Source organism: Dermacentor silvarum, chromosome 11 (genome assembly GCF_013339745.2).
Source record: "Dermacentor silvarum isolate Dsil-2018 chromosome 11, BIME_Dsil_1.4, whole genome shotgun sequence".
Lineage (NCBI taxonomy): Eukaryota > Metazoa > Arthropoda > Arachnida > Ixodida > Ixodidae > Dermacentor > Dermacentor silvarum.
This window is the reverse complement of record NC_051164.1, coordinates 41286129-41310087: the sequence shown is the minus strand read 5'-3', so window position 1 is coordinate 41310087 and position 23959 is coordinate 41286129. Positions and strand designations below refer to the sequence as shown.

The following is a 23959-nucleotide window of genomic DNA, read 5'->3' as shown; positions in this document are numbered from 1 at the left end:
TACCGCGGCCGGCGTAGTCACCTATAGGTAGATACTGACAAAGTCCTATTGAGTAAAAACTCAGAAATGCAATCAAAGGAATTTTTCGTTTAGCCTAATTGGCAAACTTACTGGTTTTGTAGTCTCGCTGAAGATCATTCAACATTTAGCGCTCCGAAACTATGACCCATTTAATTCCAACACCATTCCAGAATCTCCGGCGGCCATTCCATTACCATTCCATGTACTTCGCAGCTGTCATCATTCCATTCCCATTCCATTCCCGGTGTTTTAAGATGTGGAACCATTCCGGAATGGCCACTCTTCAACTCTATCCATGATAGACGTGCACGTTCGCTTCATAGTGTGCGGTGAAATGTCTTCGGAAGTGCTATATCGATGGCCGACAGTCATCCCGTACATACCTGTTACGTAAGGTGGCGTCGGTCAGGCTGTTGAGCGTGTTCCATGGGTAAGCCCAGGACTCACCAGAAATCCTAGAATAAGACATACGTATTGGTCTCCGACACTTTGCTTCCAGCTGCGACAGAAACGATCTGAAGAATGTTTTGTTGACACAGAATTGGGAAAATTTGAATTGAATTTATTTCTTGGGTTTTACGAGCCAGAACAACTACTTGCTCATGAGGCACGCCGTAGTTCATGTTGATTTCGGTGTAGAATTGGCGACAGTACCCCTGAAATTCTGCACATGGTAGGCACATTTTACGTGGAAGGAGAACTTTAACAATGGCGATGCCGGGAAAACAGTAGTCCCCAAATTTTTACGTGTGGTCATGTCAGTAGCAGCGTAGTCATTCACATATCCAAACAAAAGTGGGCGCCGACAGCTGCGCTGCTGCGTTCTGCAGCGATTTGTTTTGAGCGACATTCTCTGGCCGGCTGCATGGTCTGTCGAGGGTGTGGAAATAGCTGCTGCTATGGCTATATGTCTGCACAAAAAGCTGTCGTACTCCTTAATAACTGGATGTCTTTTATTGCCGCATCTCTGTCGCGTATTACCACGCTAGTCACACTCGTTCATGAAAAATTTCAACAGCAAAGAGTTCACAGTAAAGTTGCGGTGGGTCCCGTCTCGCATTAGTACTGCTGGTAATCACGAAGCTGGTGATCTTGCCGGCACCACACGCTCATGCCTCGCTACTACATCCAATAACGACCGGACCTACAGATACTTCTGTGTGGTTATTCATGACAAGATGTATCCAATGTCCCCTCTGAAATTCGTGCATTGAGATAGCAAACATCTAACGTTGTGTGGTTGTGCCCAAGCTACCGTGGTAAAAGGGACCCTTGTTGAGAACTTGCAGAAGAAATGACTTTCAGATGCGTGCCTGCAAAACCTTATGTTCCCAGAACGATCCGCTATGACCCGCAAGGAAGCTTAACACATTCTTTCGTTTCTAAGGGACACTGATCTGTTTGACAGGTGATTGATACCCCATTGACAAGAATGCACCAATACCTGCACAATCCTTGTTGCCCGTGTTATTACTGGTTTGATAAAGCTAGCCACATGCGGAAGTTTAAAGCAGATACGTTTGGGGTGGGAACAAAGTCTAGTTAACCTGCTCCCCGCCTTTTTTCCACGCCCCCTTTCCTTTACGCTCATTTGGCTTAAAACGGTTGCACGGACGCAAATAAAACAATGCCAGTCAACGCAGACGCCTTCCGTGTGGATAAGAAGGTTCTCTTTATTATCGACTGAGGTTTCGTCAAGGTAATGATACACAAACCTAAAAGAGATGTCACATTTTTAATGTCATTGCTCGCATAAATACGTTTGTCACATCAGGATGGAAGGATTTTACGGCTGTAACTACAGCAGTGCGTGTAAAAACATACTACTTCCAAATAGATAAAAAGTGCAGCCCCTTTGAAACTGATAAAGGTTTCTCCAAGATAAGACAACGATAACTAAAACTTGTTGTAGTCAGTGAGCTTCTGATGCAGCAAAACTCTAAACGATTTGAATTTAGCACAGTACCACTGCTATCCTCAGCTCACTTTTGGACATTAAAAACCAAGGTAAATAATTCAAGAAGCACTAAATAGACACCAGACGAGACCAATTATATTGTATGACACGGATACAATGCCAAGCACAGGGAAAGATTGGAAAAGTGTGGCATGGTTGCCGTTTATGAAGTTTCCCTTTTCTGAGGGAAGTGTTACATCGACCAAACTTGCAGCTGTCCTAACCATCGCCTGAGGCACCATCGAGCTTCATTGAAAGGTTAGCCATCCTCTGACTTGGCTCCGCACTGCCGTGAGTGAAGGTGCCCTCCTCTGATAACTCAGGCAACGGTGCTTGCACGGTATGAATACAAGAAAGCACGTAAACTCGACAAACCGTTCTTTGCCCAAAATGCAGGCGAGAAGTGTGTAGCCAAGCCTTCAGTTTCTTTACACAAGGGAGGTATGGACAGTCTAGAAAACTCACCTTTAGTAAATATTCTTGTTCATTTTTTGCAAATGGTTGATTCAGCTGTCCCAGATTATATGTTATGTTCTTCAATAAACTTTCAGATGTAATAAGCAAATCGTGTTGTCGCCTTGTTCTCGTCAGTCGTCTATTTAGCACTTCGTTATCTGGCGTTACCAACTCGCCTACCAGTCAGTCGCTCAGCAGTTAAACAATGATTTTAGGCATCAATGAAAGAATCAACACTGCCTCGCATGTGTCTTGGTTATCACGGAATAAATGGTGTAAATTTCAAACAATGAACTGCTGTTGTGGGTACCCCATGGCTAAATATTGTCGCAAAAATGACTGCGAACGTTTTCTCGAAGGCAACAGAGCAGCATCGTAATGACAGGAATTGACTTGTTTTTACTAGAAACGTTTCATCAGTTCAATAATTCTTCACAGCTACACGTTGTCAGCTATTTACAGTGCGAAAATTACCATAATTGATCCATCTGTCAACGTTCTGTTGTCAACACTTCTGCGCTGAAGTTAGACAAAACGTAAAATTGCAGCCCACTCGGGTCTGTCTTCATGACAGTTACTAGGTGAACAGCGTCCATTGGACCCGGCATTCAAAATGTTTTGGCACACGAACAAAGTAATTCTGACGACAGCGTATTGTTTCGTAATTTCGGAGCTAGCTGGCATCGTTTACACTGTGCATTGTACTAAGCTGTTTTCCGCTTCGATCGAAAGAACCTGGTTTCTGCCTGCGTTGCGTAGCGTAAGTTGCTGAGAGTTGTGGAAGAATATCAGCCTTGTTTCCCTGCACGGATGTGACAGTGCGCGAAGCCAGTGTAGTAGATAAAGAGAGCGGTGCGGCGAAGACAACATCTGGAGCAAGAAGCCGACGACGAAGAAGCGACGCGCGTGAAATCTTACGCGCCGTCAAAACAAAATACTAAAAAGAAAGCGACCATTAACGGCCATACACGATGGGTGACGTAGAAGAGGAAGGAAAAAGAAGAGATGTGAACGAGACCCTAGAACGGCGTGGTGGTGTTCGGACGCAAGCGAGCGCCGAAAAAGTTAGCGTCCGCCGGGAGCGGGAGTAAGCCGTTGAACCGTGGGCCCGAGCTTCCAGACTCCTACCGGCAGAACCTTGTCTGCCTAGCCTCCGGAGATAGGACACGGTCCCACCGCGTGACAGCAGTGAGCTGTCGGGCCACTCGGCTCGAGCTTCCAGATTCTACAGGCAGAACCAGGACTGCCTAACCTCCTGAGCCAGCAGAAGGTCCCATCGCGTGACAACCTGGAGTTCGCTCAAGGTGCGACCAGTGTCTTCCTTTGACGACGACTCGGCGCTCTTCAACGACGCGACCGTGTGCCCAAACTGTTGGTGAGCCGCACCCCGCTCTCTGTACACTGTCCTTGTGTAGTCGGACATACCTAACAACTGTAGTATTAGAATTGCCGTGACATTAGTTTGTGATAACCGTCTTTGTTATAAGCTGTGTAGAGTGCTCTTTATTTTTTTATCCTTTGTTAATGTGTGTTTTGTTTCCGCTTTACATATGTAAATATACATTCTTCTTTTACTTCTGAGATCAAACGCTCTCATCCTTCGTCTGAATAGAAAACGTGGATAGCGATATCACTTTAGGTCGCTTTCCATAATCGAACCGTGACAACGGGTTGGGACTCAAGTTTCACTGGACAATTCGACGATGATTGACTTCATATGCGCACGAATCACACTGTTACGGCGGCCCACCTATGTGCGTCAGGAGATGAGCAACCAGTTGAATGGCACCTCTCAAGGAAACTCCACACAAATGGCACGCATGCATCTCGCACGTATGTCCGTCGAGGGATCGTCTCTCTGAGAAACGAACGCCGCATTCAGCACACTGTTGCGGCGATTCATCCACGTGGCGGAGGCGATGCCTTCTGAGACTCCAGCTGTTCCCAAAAGACTCACTACATATTTCGCAGACGAATGGTTTCGCGCCCGTATGCAGATTGAGATGCTCTTTGAGTTGATGCTTGCGCTGAAATGATTTCATACATTTTGGGCAGAGATGGGGTTTCTGGCCTGTGTGCTTTAGTTGATGTCTCTTAAGGTCATGCAACCGCGTGAATGATTTCCCACATGTCTCGCAATTGCAGAGGTTCATGCCTGTGTGGGTGCGTTTATGCAAACTAAGACTCGAACTACGCGCGAAGCATTTGTCACACGTTGTGCATTTGTACGCTTTTATGCCTGTATGCGCGCGTTTGTGGATATTCAGATACCCCCGCAGAGCGAATGATTTACCACATGTTTCGCAGTTGTAGGCTTTTATGACTGCATGGGTGCGCTGGTGTACCTTATAGTACCGCGACTGCTCGAACGATTTACCGCATGTTTCGCATTTGTAGAGTTTTTCTTTTGTGCTCTTCTGGTAATGTCTTACTAACTTCGTAATCTTTACAGAGGGTAAATCACATGCATTGCAAGTGTAGTATTCATCGCCATAGTGCTCGGTAGCGTGTCTCCGTAAGGCATTCAGTCTGGTGTAAACTTTGCCACAGGCACCGCAGGCACCGCATAACTCGTGCTGTTCGTTTTCCTCGGTTCCAGTAGCATTCCTGCAAGTAGACGGACAAAGGGGCTCAAGATGGCGCACCGATTACTGCTACCGAAATATAGCAGCACGTTTTCACCAGTGCAGACTAGGGAAGAAAAATAGCGCATTTATGTCTAAGCCACTTGCGTAACCGGGGATTTATCTTCATGCGTTTGAACTTATCGTTCAATTTGGGTTCTAGCGTAGCATGTCTTGAAGACTGCTGAATTTGGCGGTAGGTGACGCGAAAAAACACAGTCCACTTTCGAGTGGGAAATAAGAGAAATCTCTATGTTCTCCTAATATATCACATTTAACCTACATTTACCAGATGTAGGTGAACACAAATATCCGCACTTGACTGTTACCATGAAACGTTCCTCGTCAAACCGTTGATAATATTCGTGCATTTGTGGTTTGCGGGACATGACATGAGGTCCGTCCTCGGTAGTTAAGCGTTCGGCATTGAAGAAGATTTTTATACAACCTAGAGTCGATCTCAGTCTTTTAGGACCCCTTCTACGTTAACGACAGTAATACATTTCAAATGGTGCAAATGGCTACGGTTCTTCGCATTTTCAACAAACAAACGTGGACAGACTCCTCCGTAGGACATCTTGGGTCATAATTCAATCGCTGCATTTCAGATACCAAGCAAACTTCTGGGCCGGCACCCATTGTTGTGCTATCTCTGTAGCAGGTCATAAAACTTAAGCACCTGCGCTCATTAAGCCGTTGTCACCGAAGGTACTGAGCAACAGATACGCGTATATTCAAGTTCCACACGCAGCGCGGATTACTGCTTGCGTGCTTTCAAGCACAAATAGTGAATGATCCACTACTGAGGGATCTTATTTTTCATCTGACTGTGCAAGCATGCCGCATTTGCACTAATATTATCCGACCATTTCTTTAAATCCATTTTGCCGCCCTCAAAGCACCAAGCGTTACGTTAGGGTACGTGACACAAATATAACGAGCTTTATTTTTTTTAAGCGAACCTTTGTAGGCTCACAAGTATCGGCGGTGGTTGTGGTGGTGTCCCGCTAAAAAGTAGGCCGATCCTGGTGACAGTGCCGAAAGGATCCAATCTCAATGGCACACACACCTGTGGGTTCGGGGACCTGCAACGCGCTTTTGAACTACCCTTGTCACGCGTGGCACCAAAAGAAACAAGATCACCAGCCCTTGCCCTGGCGAGAAAATGGGGGTAAGCGAAGATTGTCGTCCGATTCTAGCGTGAGGGCTCCCGAAGCCCAGGCGAAACGTCAGCGAAGATACGCGTACCCCGAGTTTAGGGCAAACGAAGCGGAGCGCCTGCGACAGCGTCATCTTGCCAGAAGCTTCGCTTACCCCCATTTTCTCGACAGGGGAGAGGCTCTGAATTTTTTAACAGGGAAGCTGTTAAAGATGGAGGCGAAACCTCCGAAGTCCGCAGAAAACTCCGCGCCTATGCGAGCGACATTGTGTTGCTTGCTAACAAGCAAAGTGGTATGCAACGTCTGGCTGATATCTGTGGCGAAGAATGTGACGATTTACGATGAAAATTTAGCGTTAGAAAATCTGGTTTTATGGTATGCAATCAAAGTGAAGAGACAATGTTAGTACAGGACCAGGAAATACCTCGGGTGAAAGAACACAAATACCTTGGTGTATGGATAAACGAAAGTGATAGATGTCTGGGGACACAGGAAAAATTAATAGGAAAAGGGAACAGAAATGCGGTCATAACAAAACAAATAGCGCTATGGGGATACAGTAGGTACGAGGTATACTCCGGGGTATGTGGAAACGTGTAATGGTTCCAGGGCTTCCAATTGGAAAGGTGGTTGTTTTCTTGAAGTCATGGGTAAAATGAGGAGTCGATGGCAACCAAAGGCTAGTGTGACGCCTCGCATTGGGTGCTCACGGGAACACTACACACGAACCTGGGCAGCGTGATATAGGCTGCACAAGTTTTGAAATGAGGGAAGCTCAGGCTGGGAGGGTGTTCATATATTCATCTCATGGGAGGCGGCAATGGAAAAGAAACCTAAGAGGGAAAAAAACCCGGAAATAAATAAGTCAAAGGGAAGTTCCTTACTTTTCGAAGCAAGATGAGGATGCCTCACAACGCGTAGTTATAAAGTGACGTACACCAAAAAAGAGAAAGCGTGTGCTTGCTGTGGTAAAGCTAGGCAAACTGTAGAACATGTTTACTATAATGTGAAGATATCTACGAAGCTGTCGGTTTAGGCTCCCCTGGCCTCCTTGAAGCCCTTTGGTTCAGGGATAGTCGGTGGAAAGTAAACATGTCCGCAATAGAGATTAGTAAACGGCGTTTAGAGGCTTGTTGGCTGAAACGTTGGGAGACCGCAAACAACGAAGGCGCACAAAAACAATTTTTCCAGCAGTGCTTCATAAAGTTTGATGCTGAGAATTCTTTGTGTGTGTGCTTTTTTTCTCACAAAGATAGGTAGAACATTAGGAAAAATAAGAACAAGAGCTTGGTGGCTAAACCCACCAATTCGTTTCAAAGGGACCGCTCATACCAAACATTCATCCATCCACCGAGGCACAGTTAGAACGCAGGCGATATCTTGCGCGTACAAGGAACGCGCCGATAACACAGGCTTCGGAGGGAGTTATTTGGCGTCGCAGCGATGCCCCCGGCCCTCACACAGCACCTGGCGCGCTATCGCGGCAGAAGGTGTTTTAAGGCTTCCATGCCTCACTGATTCGTCCGCGAGTGCCGAAAACGTACTGCAGGAAAGCCAACTTACACAATGGAACTATCTGGGCATCTGTGCACTCAATAGAACAACGGCTGCACATCTGCGCAAACAAACGAACAAGAGCGCATGACATGCGTATCGTCGAACATTACAGTTTACATTCGCAGTTGTACCGATAAGAACAATGAGAACTGCAAGGCCACACTACATAGACGAACTGTATATGTCTGCTTTGCATTACTCGCGTTACGCAATGCATTCCCGGCCGTACGTCAACCATGGGTAGGGCACGGGTGCAGCCCACGGCAGAAGAGGCTGTCGTACGCGAACGTAAGCGCGAGCGCGATCGTGCCCGTAAGGCAAATCCCGTGTTTGCAGAGGCTCTGCAAACTGCAGAGCCTCTGACCGTCTTCCACAGCGATCACAAGGCAATGCTGCCCAAGTGTAGAGTCATCCGTGAAAGTGTGCGTGTTTTCGTGTATTGAACGGCTACATGGTCTAAGATAAGGGCTATGGAACTTCACTAAATGTGTCTCCGTTCAACTTCAACGTTCAAAAAATACAATCCTAAACAATAAAATCACATATGCATCGCAGCGGGTCGCTCAGCATTTCTTGAGGTCGTTGCGTGGTGGTTAGCTTTGGACTTTGACTCAGTTTGCGTGGGAGAAAGCTTCGCGTTCAACCATCTTGCTTCAAGAAAGGAGCTTAGACTTTTTCGCCCACTCTTCTCTATCGAGGCGCAGCTCGTGACGTGGCGTCGCAAGCAATCAGAATTTAGGCGCCGTTTCGCTCGTACAGACGCCGGACGCCGGCTTCTTCGGTCAATAAGTCGTTTGACGTTTCGCATCAGTGTATTCCTATGTTCCCATGTCAATAGATCGGAGCTATCCTGCGTAAGCTTCCTATTAATGGAATGCTGCTAATGGCACTTAATTGCCGTTCCCGTGAATGGCACTGCCGTTCTGCCTTTTCAGCAATCATAACTTTGATCCCGCGCACTAGTTCATCACGGCAAGCATAACTGAGCCGCCGGCAGCATTCCCTGTTGTCTCTGAGTTGCTTCCATGGAAAGATTTCTCCAAAAGTTGGGCTCACCTCCCGTCGTTTTCCAAACTGGCTGATGTTTCCTCTATGCCGGCACGGCTTGTACTGGGCACTGCCTCATCGCCACCGCTGCTGGACACAGGAGGCCAGTAACCGGTGCTTCCGTTTCCGGCCATGTTTGTATACCCTGAAATTATTCGTTTTGATTCGCTACTGAGCGACACTTAGCCTCTTGTCATTTTTTGCAATAATGTTACAGGGTTTATAGTATGAAATGCCATTGAAAAAATATCTTTTGGATGCGGTAGCTCGTTTGTTTTGAAAGGCCAGGTCTAGAGCCGTACTGTGATGGCGTTATGACCAAGTGTTTAACAAAAAATTCATTTTAGTTTAGTGAGTATAGTCAGCTGTAGTCCCTTCGAGAATGTCGGCAATATGGAAATTGGCGTCTTATCAGTCAAATTATTTATCTCCCCTCGCTCGTGTACCAGCTGCTTTTATTTTAGCTGCAACAAATTTTAATAATTGCCAGTGGCAGCCCAATTGTAGCCCATGAGCTGTAATACTAGAAGGGCCGGACTATACTTTAAAAAGAAAATCAAAATGCTCATTGAATAGTTAACACAATTGCACTAATATGCTTCTAAATAATTACGTTATGGCCCATATTGCAACTTACAAATTCTACAAATTCTAGCAGATGATTTCGCAAGGCGTATGCAGTAGGAATATATTCTCAGGGCTACACCAGTTTCGAGATCATCATCATCATCATCATCATCATCAGCCTATATTTATGTCCACTGCAGGACGAATGCCTCTCCCTGCGATCTCCAATTACCCCTGTCTTGCGCTAGCGTATTCCAAATTTCGCTTTTAAGAGACGGTGAGGGGCGACAGCCACAGCCGGGCAAAGTACAAGCGCGCTTGTTGGCAGTTTTGAGATATAAAATGTCAAATTGACTACCGAAATACGTTGGCGTTCCAATTACTTCTGTGCTTCAGTGCATAAAACAGCGTTTCCTTAAAAAAGTAAGTGGAACAACATTGCATTTTCACCGCAAGTTTGACCCCACATATCTCGAAACCGGTGACGTCATCAGTATTCGTACCAAGTTACTATGCCTCGCAAACCCAGTAACTACATTTCGTAGGCGGCAATAGGTGCTGTAAAAAATTATAACCTAATTAGTAACATTTGTTTATTTGTCGATTCTGAATTTGATTTCTCCTGGAAGTAATGTCCGCCTCTTTGAGTAATTAGTTCAAGCGTTTCAATTGTGTCATCATCTAATGGCGATTTTTTCAATTTCGCTGCAGCTAAAATAAAACGCTCTATTTAACGGTTACTTTTCATAGGCAGAGGAATAGGATGGGCAACTGAGACAAGAATATACCACACGATCCATTTTAATGGAAACAAATATGAAAATACCTTTTACCCGATGCGACAGTGCTTTCTTCCCAATTCGTTCTGTCATCAGGGTCCGAAACAGCAGGACGAGCAGTCATCGCCGCCTATTTGCCAATAAAAAAATGTCGCAGTTTCGCCCGAAAGACGAAGCATCAATTGCGATAGCAAATTAGTAGAGAGCTATTCGGAGTAGGGATAGTAGTTTTATCGGCTGCATAAACTTGGACACATTCGCTTACTAACTGAACTAACAAGCGTGGTGTCAGCGTACACAAGCAAACATGAGTAGATCACACTCAATGACCCCAGACAACGGCTGCCAAAACACTGGCAGCAAGCGTAGCCGCCGCAGCGAGCGAACGTTCGTGCGGTCTATCGCTTCAACGGAAACTGAGTGGCGACTGCACAGCGCATACAAAGGTCAGAGCCGTGTGGAGATCGCTTTTAAGAGACGGTGCGAGCGACCGCCACAGCTGAGCAAAGTAGAATCGCAGTTGTTGGCAGAGTAGAAGCTGGCCCCCCTCCCTCCCGCGCTGCCTTCGCGCTTTCTTGCTTTCGCGTGGGAGATTGCGTGGCCAGTTTCCCTTGCGCCCGGTTGCAAGATACGCATTTGGTGCCGCAGCACAGCGTCGCCCCGCCTCCCTCCTATACCCCCACGGCCTTTCGCGCGACGGAAGTCGCGTTTGCTTTCCACCGTGCGTTCGCTCTCCGTGATAGCGCGCGTCCCCCGCGCCGTTTCACTCGCGCATACGGCGCGCGGCGACGATTTTATCGCCCTTGGACTTTATACGGAACCTCACGGCGACGGTGACGCCGACGGCAGATATCCTGTTGAAGTGTCCATATAATTGCTATCGCAATAATCATATTGGTTCAAAACAATTTTCGTTTTTGTTTTTAATGCCATCGTTGCAGTGATTGTATTGAAGCATGGAGCCACAGCAGACAAAAACAATTCAAGCGGTTTTTAAAAAGCCATGCGTTGTCGAGGTATTCGTTGTCAAGAATATGCGCTCTTTGGCGCTCCGATACCGAAGCATAACGTAGGAAGAGCGTAGATTACCTATCCACGCCAAGCTTTCTGTCTGGATTCGTTTCTATCGGTCAATTTATTTTCACTTAAATAAAGTTGTTTCTCTCTCTCTCTCTCTCTATCGGTCAATGGGTTGACCGCCTGCGCGCGCCTCTAACTTCGCGAAGGTCATTTCTCGGCGACCTAACGTCGCGCGTTTGTATCGCAAGCGACAACGGATTGGATGCCACATGCTTCACGACAAAGAGCTGCTCTTCGTCATGACAGCGTCGAAAATAACGTGGGTGGGGCTTTCATGGATTATCGTGCGTGCAGTTTCGTTATCGAACCGACAAAAGCGAATTTTTGCCGACGAATACCTCGAGAATGAGAGACACTTTCATGCCGAGACCCACGCAGATTGTTGCTCCACCTTTTTTTTTTTTTTTTTTATTGCGATGGCAATTATGTGGACACTCCAAAGCTGATTTCTGCCGTCGGTATCGTCGTCGCCGTGAGGTTGCGTATGACGTCAACGGCGATGAAATCGTCGCCGCGCTCCGGGCGCTGTATGTGCGTGTGAAAGGGCGCGAGGGACGCGCGCTTTCACGGGGAGCGAACGCACGTCGGAGAGCAAACGCGCGTTCTGCGCCGTGATGATGATAAGCGGTTCTTGAGGGAAAGGGAAAGGTTGGCGCTATCTTCTGCAGCCCTTGAGGGAGCACGGCTCAGCTCCCCGAAGAGCTGCAGAACTAAGCGTCTCTTTCCTCCTTTCCATATATAGAGAGCAAACGAGACTTCTACCATCGCGCGAAAGGCCGTGGGGGGACGGGAGGGAGGGAGGGCAGGCGACGTTTAGCTGCAGCACCAAATGCGTATTTATATGAAAACGTTGCGAGGCGAGAAGGTGGGTAACATTTCCGACGCTGCTCGACGAGTGTCCCATTCTGATCTCGTCGAAAACCTCCGAGCCGCCCCCAGAGGCACCGGAAACAGTCACCAACGCCGCGCGCGTTCGGTGCGAACGCGGGCAAAACACCGACGGCGTCGACAACAGTTCTGCGCGTTGCTGGTGCTGCTGCATGTCCAAGTTTATACAGCTAGATAAAACTACTATCCTTAGTCCGTATAGCTCTCTACTAATTTGCTATCGCAATTGATGCTTCGCCTTTCGGGAGAAACTGCGACAAATTTTAAACTCCTTCCACGGGTTTTCGCTTGCTAAAATGTATTTTTTTGTGATTTTGCAAATTATTTCTATTTATAAAAGCAAATACCATTTTACAATTAGGTGAAATAGATGGAGGCGTACAGTTTCAAGCACCTCTTAATATGCCTTGAAAACTGCATTGAAATTTCGATATCGAACTGCTTTAAAAATTTGAGACGAACGATTTATTGGTTTGAACAGTCCCAAATGACACTTGTGCTGTATTTTCTGTCTTGTTGGGGATCCACAACTTGATAATACAACGGTGCCCAAACAGACGAGAGCAAATCCCACTTCCAACATATATCCTGTCCTATGTCATCTTCGTCCGAGTTTGTTCAGCGCCATTTAATTGAATAATTACTTCCTTGCAGTCTTTTTTTTCCCGTGAAGCCTGAAATTAGGACAAGAAGAGTAGCAAAGTTGACTTGATCATGAAGTTACCCATTTCAATAAACAGCCCATGAGAAAAGCATTGCAACTAATGGCGCAAAATGTTGAGAGCCCTTACGTCTGATATCGTTCATAACGACGGGGACATGAACCCTTGTACTGAAAACATGGCCTAATTTTTTTTTGCTGTTGGGGCTAACCGTTTTCACATAGCAAGAAACGACTTCTGGCGCATTTCCCGTTCTGGCTGTTCTGCCACGCCATATGTGAATTTAAAACTCTTAAATGTGCACAACGGATGGAAGAGTTCTCCCGGAGAATTCACGTACTGCCACCGGAACTAGTTTTGAATCTTACACGTGCGAACAACTGCATCGCCGCATCAAATTATCTGTCAGATAATCCCACTCGTGCGCCAAAGAACATGCGACTGCTGTTGAACCTTGTGAATAAGAAACGAGGCAGAACGGAGGCTCACAGAACCACGCACCTGTAAGCCAGCGGCGACGCTGTTTGAATATATCGCATCCGATGGCAGACATTATAGCATCATCAATTGCATCCAAAGAGATGTATTTGCGCCGTATACAATAGAGACCAAAAACTTTCCCACACCTACCGTAGGTGGTGGATGCGACTTCGGCCGGGTAGTACTGCTTGTTTCGTTGGCCACCCCAGGTGCCATTAGGAATTCTACAATGCAAGAGAGATTCACACGAAGATGTAGGAATTGAAGTGTGACAACTGTAGAACACGGAATGATCGCTGAAGCCACGTTAACACAAAGCAATTTTCATTTGCTATATATATATATATATATATATATATATATATATATATATATATATATACTAGTCCATGTATGATTTACAATCTACATTCCTCTTAGGAGTGCGCATGACGATAAACGGGCGCTGCATGCAAGACATTTTGGAAACGGTAAGAAAATGGTCATGTCTTGTAGACAATAAAGAAATTGAGCTTGTCTCGCATTTGTGTAAACGCAACAGGACTGGGCGTTTTATCGGATGAGCGGAGGCGCGAACTTGAACGGCCTGCATGGTACACCCACCCGGTAGCAAAGAGCTTAAACAAAGACAGCTTATATTGCAGTTGCCATGTGTATTTCACTTTACTGCCTGTGTAAATTTTAGGCAGCGACAAGGTTACACCTCTGCCGAGAATTTACACCAGCAGCGAGGTATATTTCACTTGGTTTTTGCAATATTGGCTCCGTGATTATTGGCTGAGCTTACACGACAAGGTGACTGCACCATGCAGGCCGATCAGGCTTGCGCCTTCGCTCATCAGGTAAAACGTCCAGTTCCTTTGCATTTACCAGAATACCGGACGCGCTAAAACTCTCTAATGACATCATGCACTGGAGAGCCAAATAATATTCCGCGGCATGCAGTCGACAGCCGGAAATCTCGCATTAAAGTTATCCCAGTTCTTGGGCTTTTGAGGAACCCTGCAATACTTTCCGTCTTCGATGTCAAACACCTGCGCGACAACCCAGAGACCCAAGACGTTCATCCAAGTGTTTATGGCACTACGTTGCGTAGCATATGTTACTCAGTACTGTGAAAGAATATCAGCGTTGCTTTCCTGAACAGCTTCACACTCACGTCTCTGTGCAAAAGTCGAGGAAGATTGACTTCATATGCACACCAATCACAGGGTTACGGCTGCCCACCTCTGTGCGTCACGAGATGCGCGAACAGTTGAATCGCATCTCTAAAGGAATCTCGACACTAATATGACGTAAAAATCTGGCACATATGTCCGTCGAGGGTAACTCTCTCTACGAAACCAGTGCCGCATTGAGCACACTGATGTGGCTTTTCATTCGCGTGGCGAAGTCGATGATGTATGAGACGTGTGTGGTACCGCAATGACTTGCTACATGTTATCACGGAGATGAGAGTACCCAAAAGGGATAGGAAATAATATTTACAAAATATATACAGAGAGAGACGGCTGCAGGCAAGATGGCAGACCAACAACACAAGCGCTACTCTGATCGTTATCTTCACCTGTCTTTCTGGCGCATTCTTCCATGCTCGGCAGGATTCGTGCTTCAGTGCGCGGGAACAGCACGTAACCATATTTCGGAGACGAAAGGTTTCGCGACCGTATGCAGGTTGAAATGGTGTCACATATTGCTTGGTTTGCAATGATTCCATACATTTTCTGCAGACATGGGGTTTCTCGCATGTGCGCTCGAGTTGATGTCTCTTAAGGTCATCAAACCGCGTTAATCATTTACCCCACACTTGCAATTGGCGATTTTTATGCCTACGTGCCTGCATTTGTGGACATTAAGATACCCCAAACGCGCGAATGATTTACCAGATGTTTCGCTGTTGTAGGGTTTCATGCCTGTAATGGTGCGCTGATGTACGTTAAGGCACCCCGGCTGCTTGAACGGTCTACCGCATGTTTCCATTTGTAGAGCTTTTCTTCTGTGCTTTGGGAATTCTAGGCTGGGACGATCTCACGGATGGTGGCAATGGAAAAGAAACCTGCTATGAGTAACAACATAAGAGAAAAAAACGAACTCAGGAAAGAAAAAAATTTATGATTGTTCAAGGGGAAGCTCCTTACTTTTCGAAGCCAGATCAGAATGCCTTAGACCGCATAGTTATACACACGTGTGTGCCACGTCTCTTCTCTGTCCTTCGTCTTTTGACTGGTTTTTACTATTCACGAAGCATTTCCTTGCTGCGGTAAAGCTAGGGATACAATAGAACATTTTTTATTACAATGTGAAGATATCTACCCAGCTTTCGGTTTAGGCTCCTCTGTACTCTTTGGATCCCTTACGTTGAGGGATAGCAGGGGGAAAGTAAACATGTCCTCAATAGAAATTAGTAAGAGTCGAATGAACGTTTGGTCTGCGAGTGTGGGTTTGTGGGTGCGTGTACGTGTGTTTAATTGAAGAACATAGGTAGGGCATTAGGCAAAATAAGAACAAGAGCTTGGTGGCGGGGGACACCACCTAGTTTCAAAGAAGACGCTCATAGCAACCATTCATCCATCCACCAAGGCGCAGTTAGAGCGCAGGCGAGAGCTTGCGCAGACAATGAGCGGTCGCATAACAAAGGCTTTCGGGAGAGAGAGTGTGACGTGGCGTCGCGCGGATGGCCTCTCCCCTCAAGCAACACCTGGCGCGGCCTAGCGCGGCAGCAGGTGTTTTTCGCCTGCTCTAATCCGTCGAGGCGCAGCTAGTGACGCGGCGTGGCAGGCAGCGGGGGCTGCGTCGAGGCGCACTCAAGTTGTGGTATCGCAGCCAATGGGAATTTAGGTGCCGTTTCACTGGTACACACGGCGGACGCCGGCTTTTTCGCATATGAGCCATTTTATGCTTTCGAATCAATATATTTCCACGTTCCCATGGCCATAGACGGGAGCCCCCGACTCTGATCCTACCATTTCAGGAATCGTAACTTCAATCCCATGCACTACATCACTACAAGCATAAGTAAGCCCCAGTCCGTGTCGTCTCTAATTTGCTCCACTGGAAACACGGAGGAGAAGGAAAAGAAGGAAGGAAAGACAGGGAGGTCAACCAGACGCACGTCCATTTTGCTACAATACAAGGGGGAAGGAACTTAAGGGGATAAAAATGAAGAAAGGAGAGAGAGAGATGTACTCTCAGTGTGAACGCGTGCGGTCGTCTAACACTTCAAAATCGGTTACTGAATCGTTGCAATTCCCGCGTCCCTATCAAAGCCTGCGACGCGTGGGGCCATGGTCCAAGAATCTTTGTCTCTCAAAATGGTCTGCTGTCTGATCGGTTTAACACACTCCGAAGAACTGCTTCAAAAGTTCGGCTCACCTCCCGTCATATTCCAAACTGACTGATGCTTCCTCCATGCCAGCGCGGCATGTACTGGGCACTGCATCATCGCCGCCGCTGCTGGACACAGGAGGCCGGTAATCGGTGCTTCTGTTTTCGGCCATGTCTGTATGCCCTGAAAGCACGCGTGTTGATTCGCTACTTTTCGACACTTACTCACTTGGCTTTTTTCACAACAGCGTTACATCGTTTATAGTATCACATGCCTCTAAAGAAACAGTCTTTTTGACACGGTGAGGCGGTTTGTGTGGAAATGTCAGGTCTCAAACCATACTGTAATGGCGTTATAACAAAGTGTTCAAGAAATTTATATTAGTTTAGTGAATATAGTCATCTCTAGTCGCTTTGAGAATTTCGGCAATATTGAAATCGGCCTCTCTTCTCCCAAATTATTTACCTTCGTACTCTTTTGTACCAGGTGCTTTTTTTTCATCTGCACAAAAAAAAAAGATCAAGTGGCAGATAGCACAATTCTAGCCCTTGAGCTATATACTAAATGAGCCGCACATGATTTCAAAGAGACATCAAAATACGTCTTTGAATATTTAAGAAAATTACAGTAATAAACTTCTAGATAAATACTTTATGGCACATATTGCAATTTACAAATTCTAGTCTGACTTCGCAAGGCGTATGCACTCGGAACGAATTGTCAGGACTACGCAGTTTCAAGATAATATGAGAAGTGTCCGACGAAACGCATTAGCGTTCCAATTAATTTTGTGCTTGAAAGCGTAATGCAGCGTTTTCTTAAAAAGAGTAAGTGGTACAACAGCGTATATTAATTGCAAGTTTGACGGTGCATATCTCCAAACTGGTGCCAACCTCAGAATTTGTGCCAAGTTGATACGTCCGGCAAACTCAGTGTCTACATTTCACAGGTTGAAATAGGTGCTATAAATTAAATGGTAAGAAACTTAATTCGTAAGATTTTCTCGAGTATGCAATTCCGAATTTGATTTCTCGTCGACGTAATGTTCGCCTCATCGAGTAATTAGTTCAATGGTTTGAATTGTGCTAACTTTAAATGGCGATCTTTAAATATTCGGTGCAGCAAAAATAAAACACTCTCCACAACGGTTACTTTGGCAGTGTTAATACGCTGAGGAATAGTACGGCTAACTAAGACAATATTATTGTGTCGTAGTAGTGACAGTTAAGAAAACAGTCGCAAAACTGTATGACGAAAGTGATTATTGGGCGAACCTGTGCCCACAAAAGCAAGCTACACTCGAAGCACAACGATAGCGGCGAACTATATCGGCGATCGTCGAAATCTGATCAGCGGCGAAACGCGTCGGCTTTTATACGTGAGTCATCGAAGGTTCCAGATTATTCCCTGGTGCCCGCGTGTCTTCCAGAAAGTTCTAGACAATTCGCGTTGCTCATACAATCAGATTACACGAGCGTCGGTGACCACAGACGACGGATAGAAGCGTCGATAAGGTTCGAGAAGCTTCCAGTGCAGGCGCGTCCTGCGCCGAGCGATAACGTTTAATATTCGTTAGCCGGTGGAGAGTGGCCACCGGTGAAATATAAACAGGTATACGTGTCAATATGCCATACAATCTATTTTAGTGAACCAGATACAAAAATACGAGAAGCTTTATTCACTATTCGTTCTTTCAGCACAGCGCTCAACCGATGTAGGAGTAGTAATCGCAGCCGGTATGTAACTGATATTCGTTAAAAACCTTTTTATTTATTGTTTTAACGCCACCATTGCAATGAAACTGTTGAAGTAGGATGCCACAGGAGACAAATTCAAGCGGTTCTTAAAAAAACATTTCTGCATGAACTCCCCTGGGAGATAGAAGTAATTTCACTAGCGGCGGCCAGCGACAGGCCGATAGGCCACACGAATGTGAATTCGCTCGCTGCTGCGGGCTCTACCATGAAAGCGATCGTCTTGCATGACGGACGCGGACGGACAGTTTTCTCGTTGGGCCTTTATTTCCGAGCAGTCGCCCGAGTCAGAGACGAAGCACCGCACGAGACATAAGATGATGAGTCGTATGTACAGATCACGACGATATGCACAAATAGCGCTCACACAAGATGAGTCGTTTGTACAGATGACGATATGCGCAAAATGCGCTCAGAATATAAATGATTGCGCATTTAAAAGCCATCTGTGGTCGAGGTATTCGTCGACAAATATTCGCTTTCTGTCGCTGCGATATGGAAGCCTGGCGTACGAAGAGCGCCTGGAAGCTGCCCACGCAAAGTTTTCCGTCTTGTTTGTTTTCTATCGGTCAGTGGGTTGACCGCCTCGTACCGGTAGGTGGCCTGGTATCTCGGTGGACCTACCTGTCGCTTCCGATAGAAACGTGCGATAACAGATTGGAGACCACAACAGGTCATTACAACGAGCTGCTCTTCACCATGACTGCGTCGAGAATAACGTGGGCGGCATAACGTGAGCGAAAAAATAACTTTGTCGACGAATACCGCGACAATGGCAGACACTTGCATGCAGAGTGACTCACGGGATTTGTTGTTTATTCATTTTTATTTAAACCCATTTCAAGGGCCTTCGAGCGCTAAAACGTATTTTCGTAATATCGCAAATGAATTCATTTTAAAGGAAATTAACATTTTTTATTTATTAGGCGTACAGTTGCAAGCGCCTATTGATATACTTTAAATACGTAATTGAAATTTGGATATCAAACTGCTTTGAAAACGTGACACAAGCGATTTATTGGCTTCAACAGTCCAAAATGACACTTGTGCTACATTTTCTGTCTTGTTGGGGATTCACAACTCAAGAACGTAAGTGCGCTCAAACACAGGAGGGCAATTCACATGCCCAACATCACCGACCCATATCCTGCCCTATGTCAACTTCGTCCGAGTCTGTTCTGCGCCATTGCATTCAACAGGAAGACTTTCTTGCAATCTTTTTTCCGGTGAAGTAAGAAATTAAGACAGGAACAAATGCAAAGTTGACCTTAAGTAGTTACCCATTTCAAGAAACAGCCCAAGGGAAAAGCATTGCAAGTAATGGCATAACATTTTGAGAGCCTTTACTGCTGTTAAACTTAAATGTGATTCAGGGATGGAGCGAGGGCTCACGGATAATTCGTTCACTGCCACCGAAACTAGTGCTGAATCTTACACGTGAAAGCAATTTCATCGCCACACCGAATAACCTGTCATATCATCTCACTCGTGCGCCAAACAGCACGCGACTACAGCGCAATCTTGTGAACAAGTAACCATGCAGAACGCCGCCTCATAGGTGCAGAACCATGTACCTGTCAGCCAGCGGCGACGCTGTTCGAACGTATCGTATCTGATAGCAAACATTAGCCTCTTCAATCGCCTCGAAAACGAGGTTTACATGCGCCTATAGCGACCTACCATGCATGGTGTATGTGACGTCAGCCGGGTAGTAGGGCGTGTTCCGTTGGCCACGCCAGGAGCCATTAGGAATTCTACAATAGAAGAGAGATTCACAGGAAGATATGACTGAAGTGTAGCAGCTTTAGAACACGGCATATATTCAGGGGATACGAGTTCATGTGTGATTTACAACCAATATATGCTTACAAGCTTTGTTTTGCTTTCAGATGTAGCGCACAGAAGTACACATACATCCGAAGACGACACCAAAGACGGGGACAAGCTCGTCCGCGTCTGTGGTTTCTTCTTCGTGTGCATGTGTGCTTATATGCGCTATATCTGAAATTGACTATGCTAGACCAACTATCCCATAAGGCGGTCCTTCTGAAGCTTTGGTTACACGGAAAAAACAAGAGATCGACGACGCGCCTGCCGCACCATGATCAGCGCACGGGTGGGCGCACAAGAGCGCTAGGTAAAGTTCGATTCGACTACGTTAGGTTTACTATCAGATATTGAGTGCGCCAGTCAGCCGAAACAGTCGCCCAGCCCAGTTATAAACAGCTCTGCAGGCCTGCGAGTGCGCTTCATAAGAGCAGCCGTCGGCAACTGTTCTACAGCCACTTCATGAATAAGTTTGGAACGCTCTACCAACGCGGTTGTTCGCAGTTGTGCCGTGAAGGCGCAGCTGTCGCGTCTTCAAAGTAGTATTTCAAGATTGACCCACACATGTGATGAAAATAAGCACAGTGTTCATTTTAAACACATCATTTTTTTTTTCAATCGGAGGACGTATTGGGTTTCCTGAACAGCAATCAACAGCGAAAATTTCGTGCGGAAAGTACCTACTTGGTCACGCATCTATTGGATCTCTTTTTGCGAAATAAAACTATTTGCACTCCATTTCAAGAGCCTCCAAGAAAATGGCCACTCGACCGCCAATGAAAGTGTGCGTTGCGATTAAAGTTAAATTCTTGGGTTTCCGGCGGCAAAACCACGATCTCCCCATGACGAACGCCATAGCGGGAGCGCAAGATTAAATCTGACCATCCGGAATTCTGTAATGCGTGCGTAAACTCAACCACTCCAGCGATTTTGCATTTCACCGTCATCGGTGATACGGCCAGCTGCGTCTGGAATATTACCTGTGACGTAGAGCTGAGCCGCGCGACGCCATATCTATTGGGCTACCGCAGCAGGTATGCCGCGCGCGCATGAAACACAAACTAAAAATATATTCTTCGGTAAAAAAAACATTTGCTTTCTGTAGTGGCACTCCTCCGAACCATAACGATAAACAGCCGCAGCTGAAAACCTTGACGAGCTGCACAAAAGACACCAACAAAGCAGACAAGCAGACATGAGGGGCTGTGTACTTGCGTCTTCTATGTCCGTGTTTCTTGCGCTGGTCGTCAAGGTTTTCAGCTATGAACCAACTGGCCCAAACAAACGATTTATTGCAGCTGCAGCTGCTCTTTCCATGACAATATTTTCACGTCACCCGTGCATCGACGCGCGACAAGCTAATAAAGTCGAACATGTACAGCCTCAAGCTGTCTGTCAAAGGCCCGCTTTAAAGTCGAAACAAATCTCCAGCTGCCAATGCCTCTATTCCGGGTCGCTTCTACGGGTGGCAATAATCAAGGGAAATTTTACAATGCGCGTAGACTCACCCAGTGTAATTGTCCAAAGGGGATGAAGAACCCGGGGCGTCTTCACGGCTTGTCCTCGGGATTGCCTCGTCGCCGAAGCTAGTAAAAGCAGGAGGCGGGTGTCCGCTGTTTCTTGCTTCAGTCATGCCCGCTGCTGCGCCTCAGGAGTACTGGCGTCTTTTCGCGACAGAACCATGCCGAATCACCGCGCACGCGCAGTCAGTGCCAATGATGCAAGGGAAAAAAAAAAAAACCGTTTGGCACTTCGGGAACCCGAATGAAACTTCGGGTTCATTCGGGGGGTGCGCCACTACCTAGACGCTAAAGTAGTTATATCGAGAGCTATAAGGGGCGCTCGAATGATTTTAGCTATCATCACAGTAATCGTGAAAACAACGTAACCCTCTCTGCCAGCCAGAAATAGTTGATACGAAGAGTCTATATTAAGAAATATTAATTAATACACATTAACAATAAATAATAAATATAATAAAATATAACTGTTCTTTAAGTGAGTGCTGCGGCTTCGAGTGGAGAAATTGGTGCACGTGAAGCAATTCGTGACTACATAGTGTGTGTTTGTGTTCGTGTGTCGCCTCGCCGCGTCTCACCTCATGTGGCGACATGTAATACATGTGGACCCCACCTTTAGGTTCTGGAACTCCTGTTTTGATAGCGGGCTCACATGCCTGTGTGTGAGGGGTCGCTGCAGTCCAGGCTAGCGTGCCACTGTTGGGTGGCATGGTCGCGCGGTCCCGACGTTGCTACGCGGTTCCTTGCCCGCCTCTGTGCGTGTTCATTATCACCATTTTAAGCACGAAATTCTTGCTTTTAGCTCCCGTTGTCGGCGACCTTCAAGTGACCTTGACCCATAAGCCAGAGCCCGTTATTCAGGCACTCAAACGAAAGCATCTGCGCACTCAAACGAGAGTATGCGGGCATTGTTGCGAGAACAAAACAAGATCATCTGGGCCACCAGTCAAAAGTAAAGAAATGCGGTCTCTGGTCCCCAACCCTCTGTACAGGACCACATTGCATACGCTAGGCTACTTCCGAAACAAGTTACTACAAACATTGCTTCCGTTTTCTTTCTAATATTTGTTCACAAAAATGCTCAAGCTGTAACTTCCAGTAAGCTGAAGTTTTATTTGTCATTTCGAATAGCGACGTTCAAAAGGCAGGTAGAGAGCACCATACATCTTTTGGTGCTGGGACAGGGTTGCCTGCGCTCTTTTGAACGTCAACGGTCCGCGAGTCCTGAGTGGTCCACGACAAGAAGAAAAAGCAGTGACAGACGCTGAGCGCGCTGCACTGTTGGAAGAAGAAAAGCAGTTAAAGGCGGTGGCACCACAGGTAGAAAAAGACGCCATATGGTAGCCATTACATGCTTACATCTACTCTCGATTACGAAAGAGCCAGCATTTTTTTCTTGTTGGCTCCGCGAACACATGGTCACTATCGGCATCATCAGTGCATTAAGACCATTGAACACAGTTGTACTCTAGACTAAAGAAGCCTTCTTGTTTGTCAACTTGCTTCGCACCCGGCTGTACCAGCGGGAACAAGAGCAATCCAGAGAAGCACCACTTTTCTGCGACACCAATCGATCTGCCGCTTCCGGATAGTGGATTACAACTATGGGTAATGAGCTTTGGCTGTTCTTGCTTAGTATTTATCCACTGCAACTGCGTGCGACTAGCAATATCCGGTTGGCGCCCACAATGTCGTGCGTACAGCATTATTACTCACCTATTCTTCGCGCAGATAAACTGCTTAGCAAATAAGTAAGACGTGTGACTTGTAATTAGTGCAAGGTGACATTGTGAAGGCGTAAAAGCATGTCACTGATGGTCACATTGCCTAGATGGACCTTGAGATTCGGTCAGTTAAGCCTGCTGCGGTTCCGTGTTCATTTGCGAGTGTTCCGAGCTAGTTATCGCAAAAGCGGCCACAAAGAAATGAAAGGGCCTGGTATTTGCCCTATTGTGCAGCTTATTGGCTACCCTTAACCGCATAGAGGTGGAGCACCTACCTAGTATGCGGGAAGTACTGGGTTCGACTCCCGGTGCCGCCGCACACGCACCAATTTTTAATATGTATATATCTCCACCAGACTGATGTTGGGCTGTTTGTGGGGGTGCACCTGTAAAATTGGTCCTATTGAGACTCCTAGATGTGCAGTCTACTTTACGTGGGGCCACATGTAGTGGCGGTTGCGAGCAGATAAAAGGGGAGTTCATCGTCGAGCCTGTGTTGGCTGTGCTCTCAATTTGTGCGGTTTTGTGGAT

At 46.5% G+C, this 23959-nt stretch overlaps 1 protein-coding gene across 1 annotated transcript in view; it reads right to left on the bottom strand.

Annotated features, from left to right (window-relative positions):
- The window catches only part of LOC119432532 (sericin 1-like), an 860508-nt gene extending 838590 nt beyond the window's left edge, over positions 1-21918 (bottom strand). The window contains exons 1-5 of the mRNA XM_049658282.1: positions 21693-21918; positions 20038-20111; positions 16651-16786; positions 13429-13502; positions 8832-8967 (exon numbers count right to left, since the gene is read on the bottom strand). Of these exons, the coding sequence (XP_049514239.1) occupies positions 8832-8967; positions 13429-13502; positions 16651-16786; positions 20038-20111; positions 21693-21817 (545 nt within the window). The 5' untranslated portion in view covers positions 21818-21918. The remainder of the gene's footprint in view (positions 1-8831; positions 8968-13428; positions 13503-16650; positions 16787-20037; positions 20112-21692) is intronic.
- Between the last annotated feature and the right edge of the window lie 2041 nt (positions 21919-23959).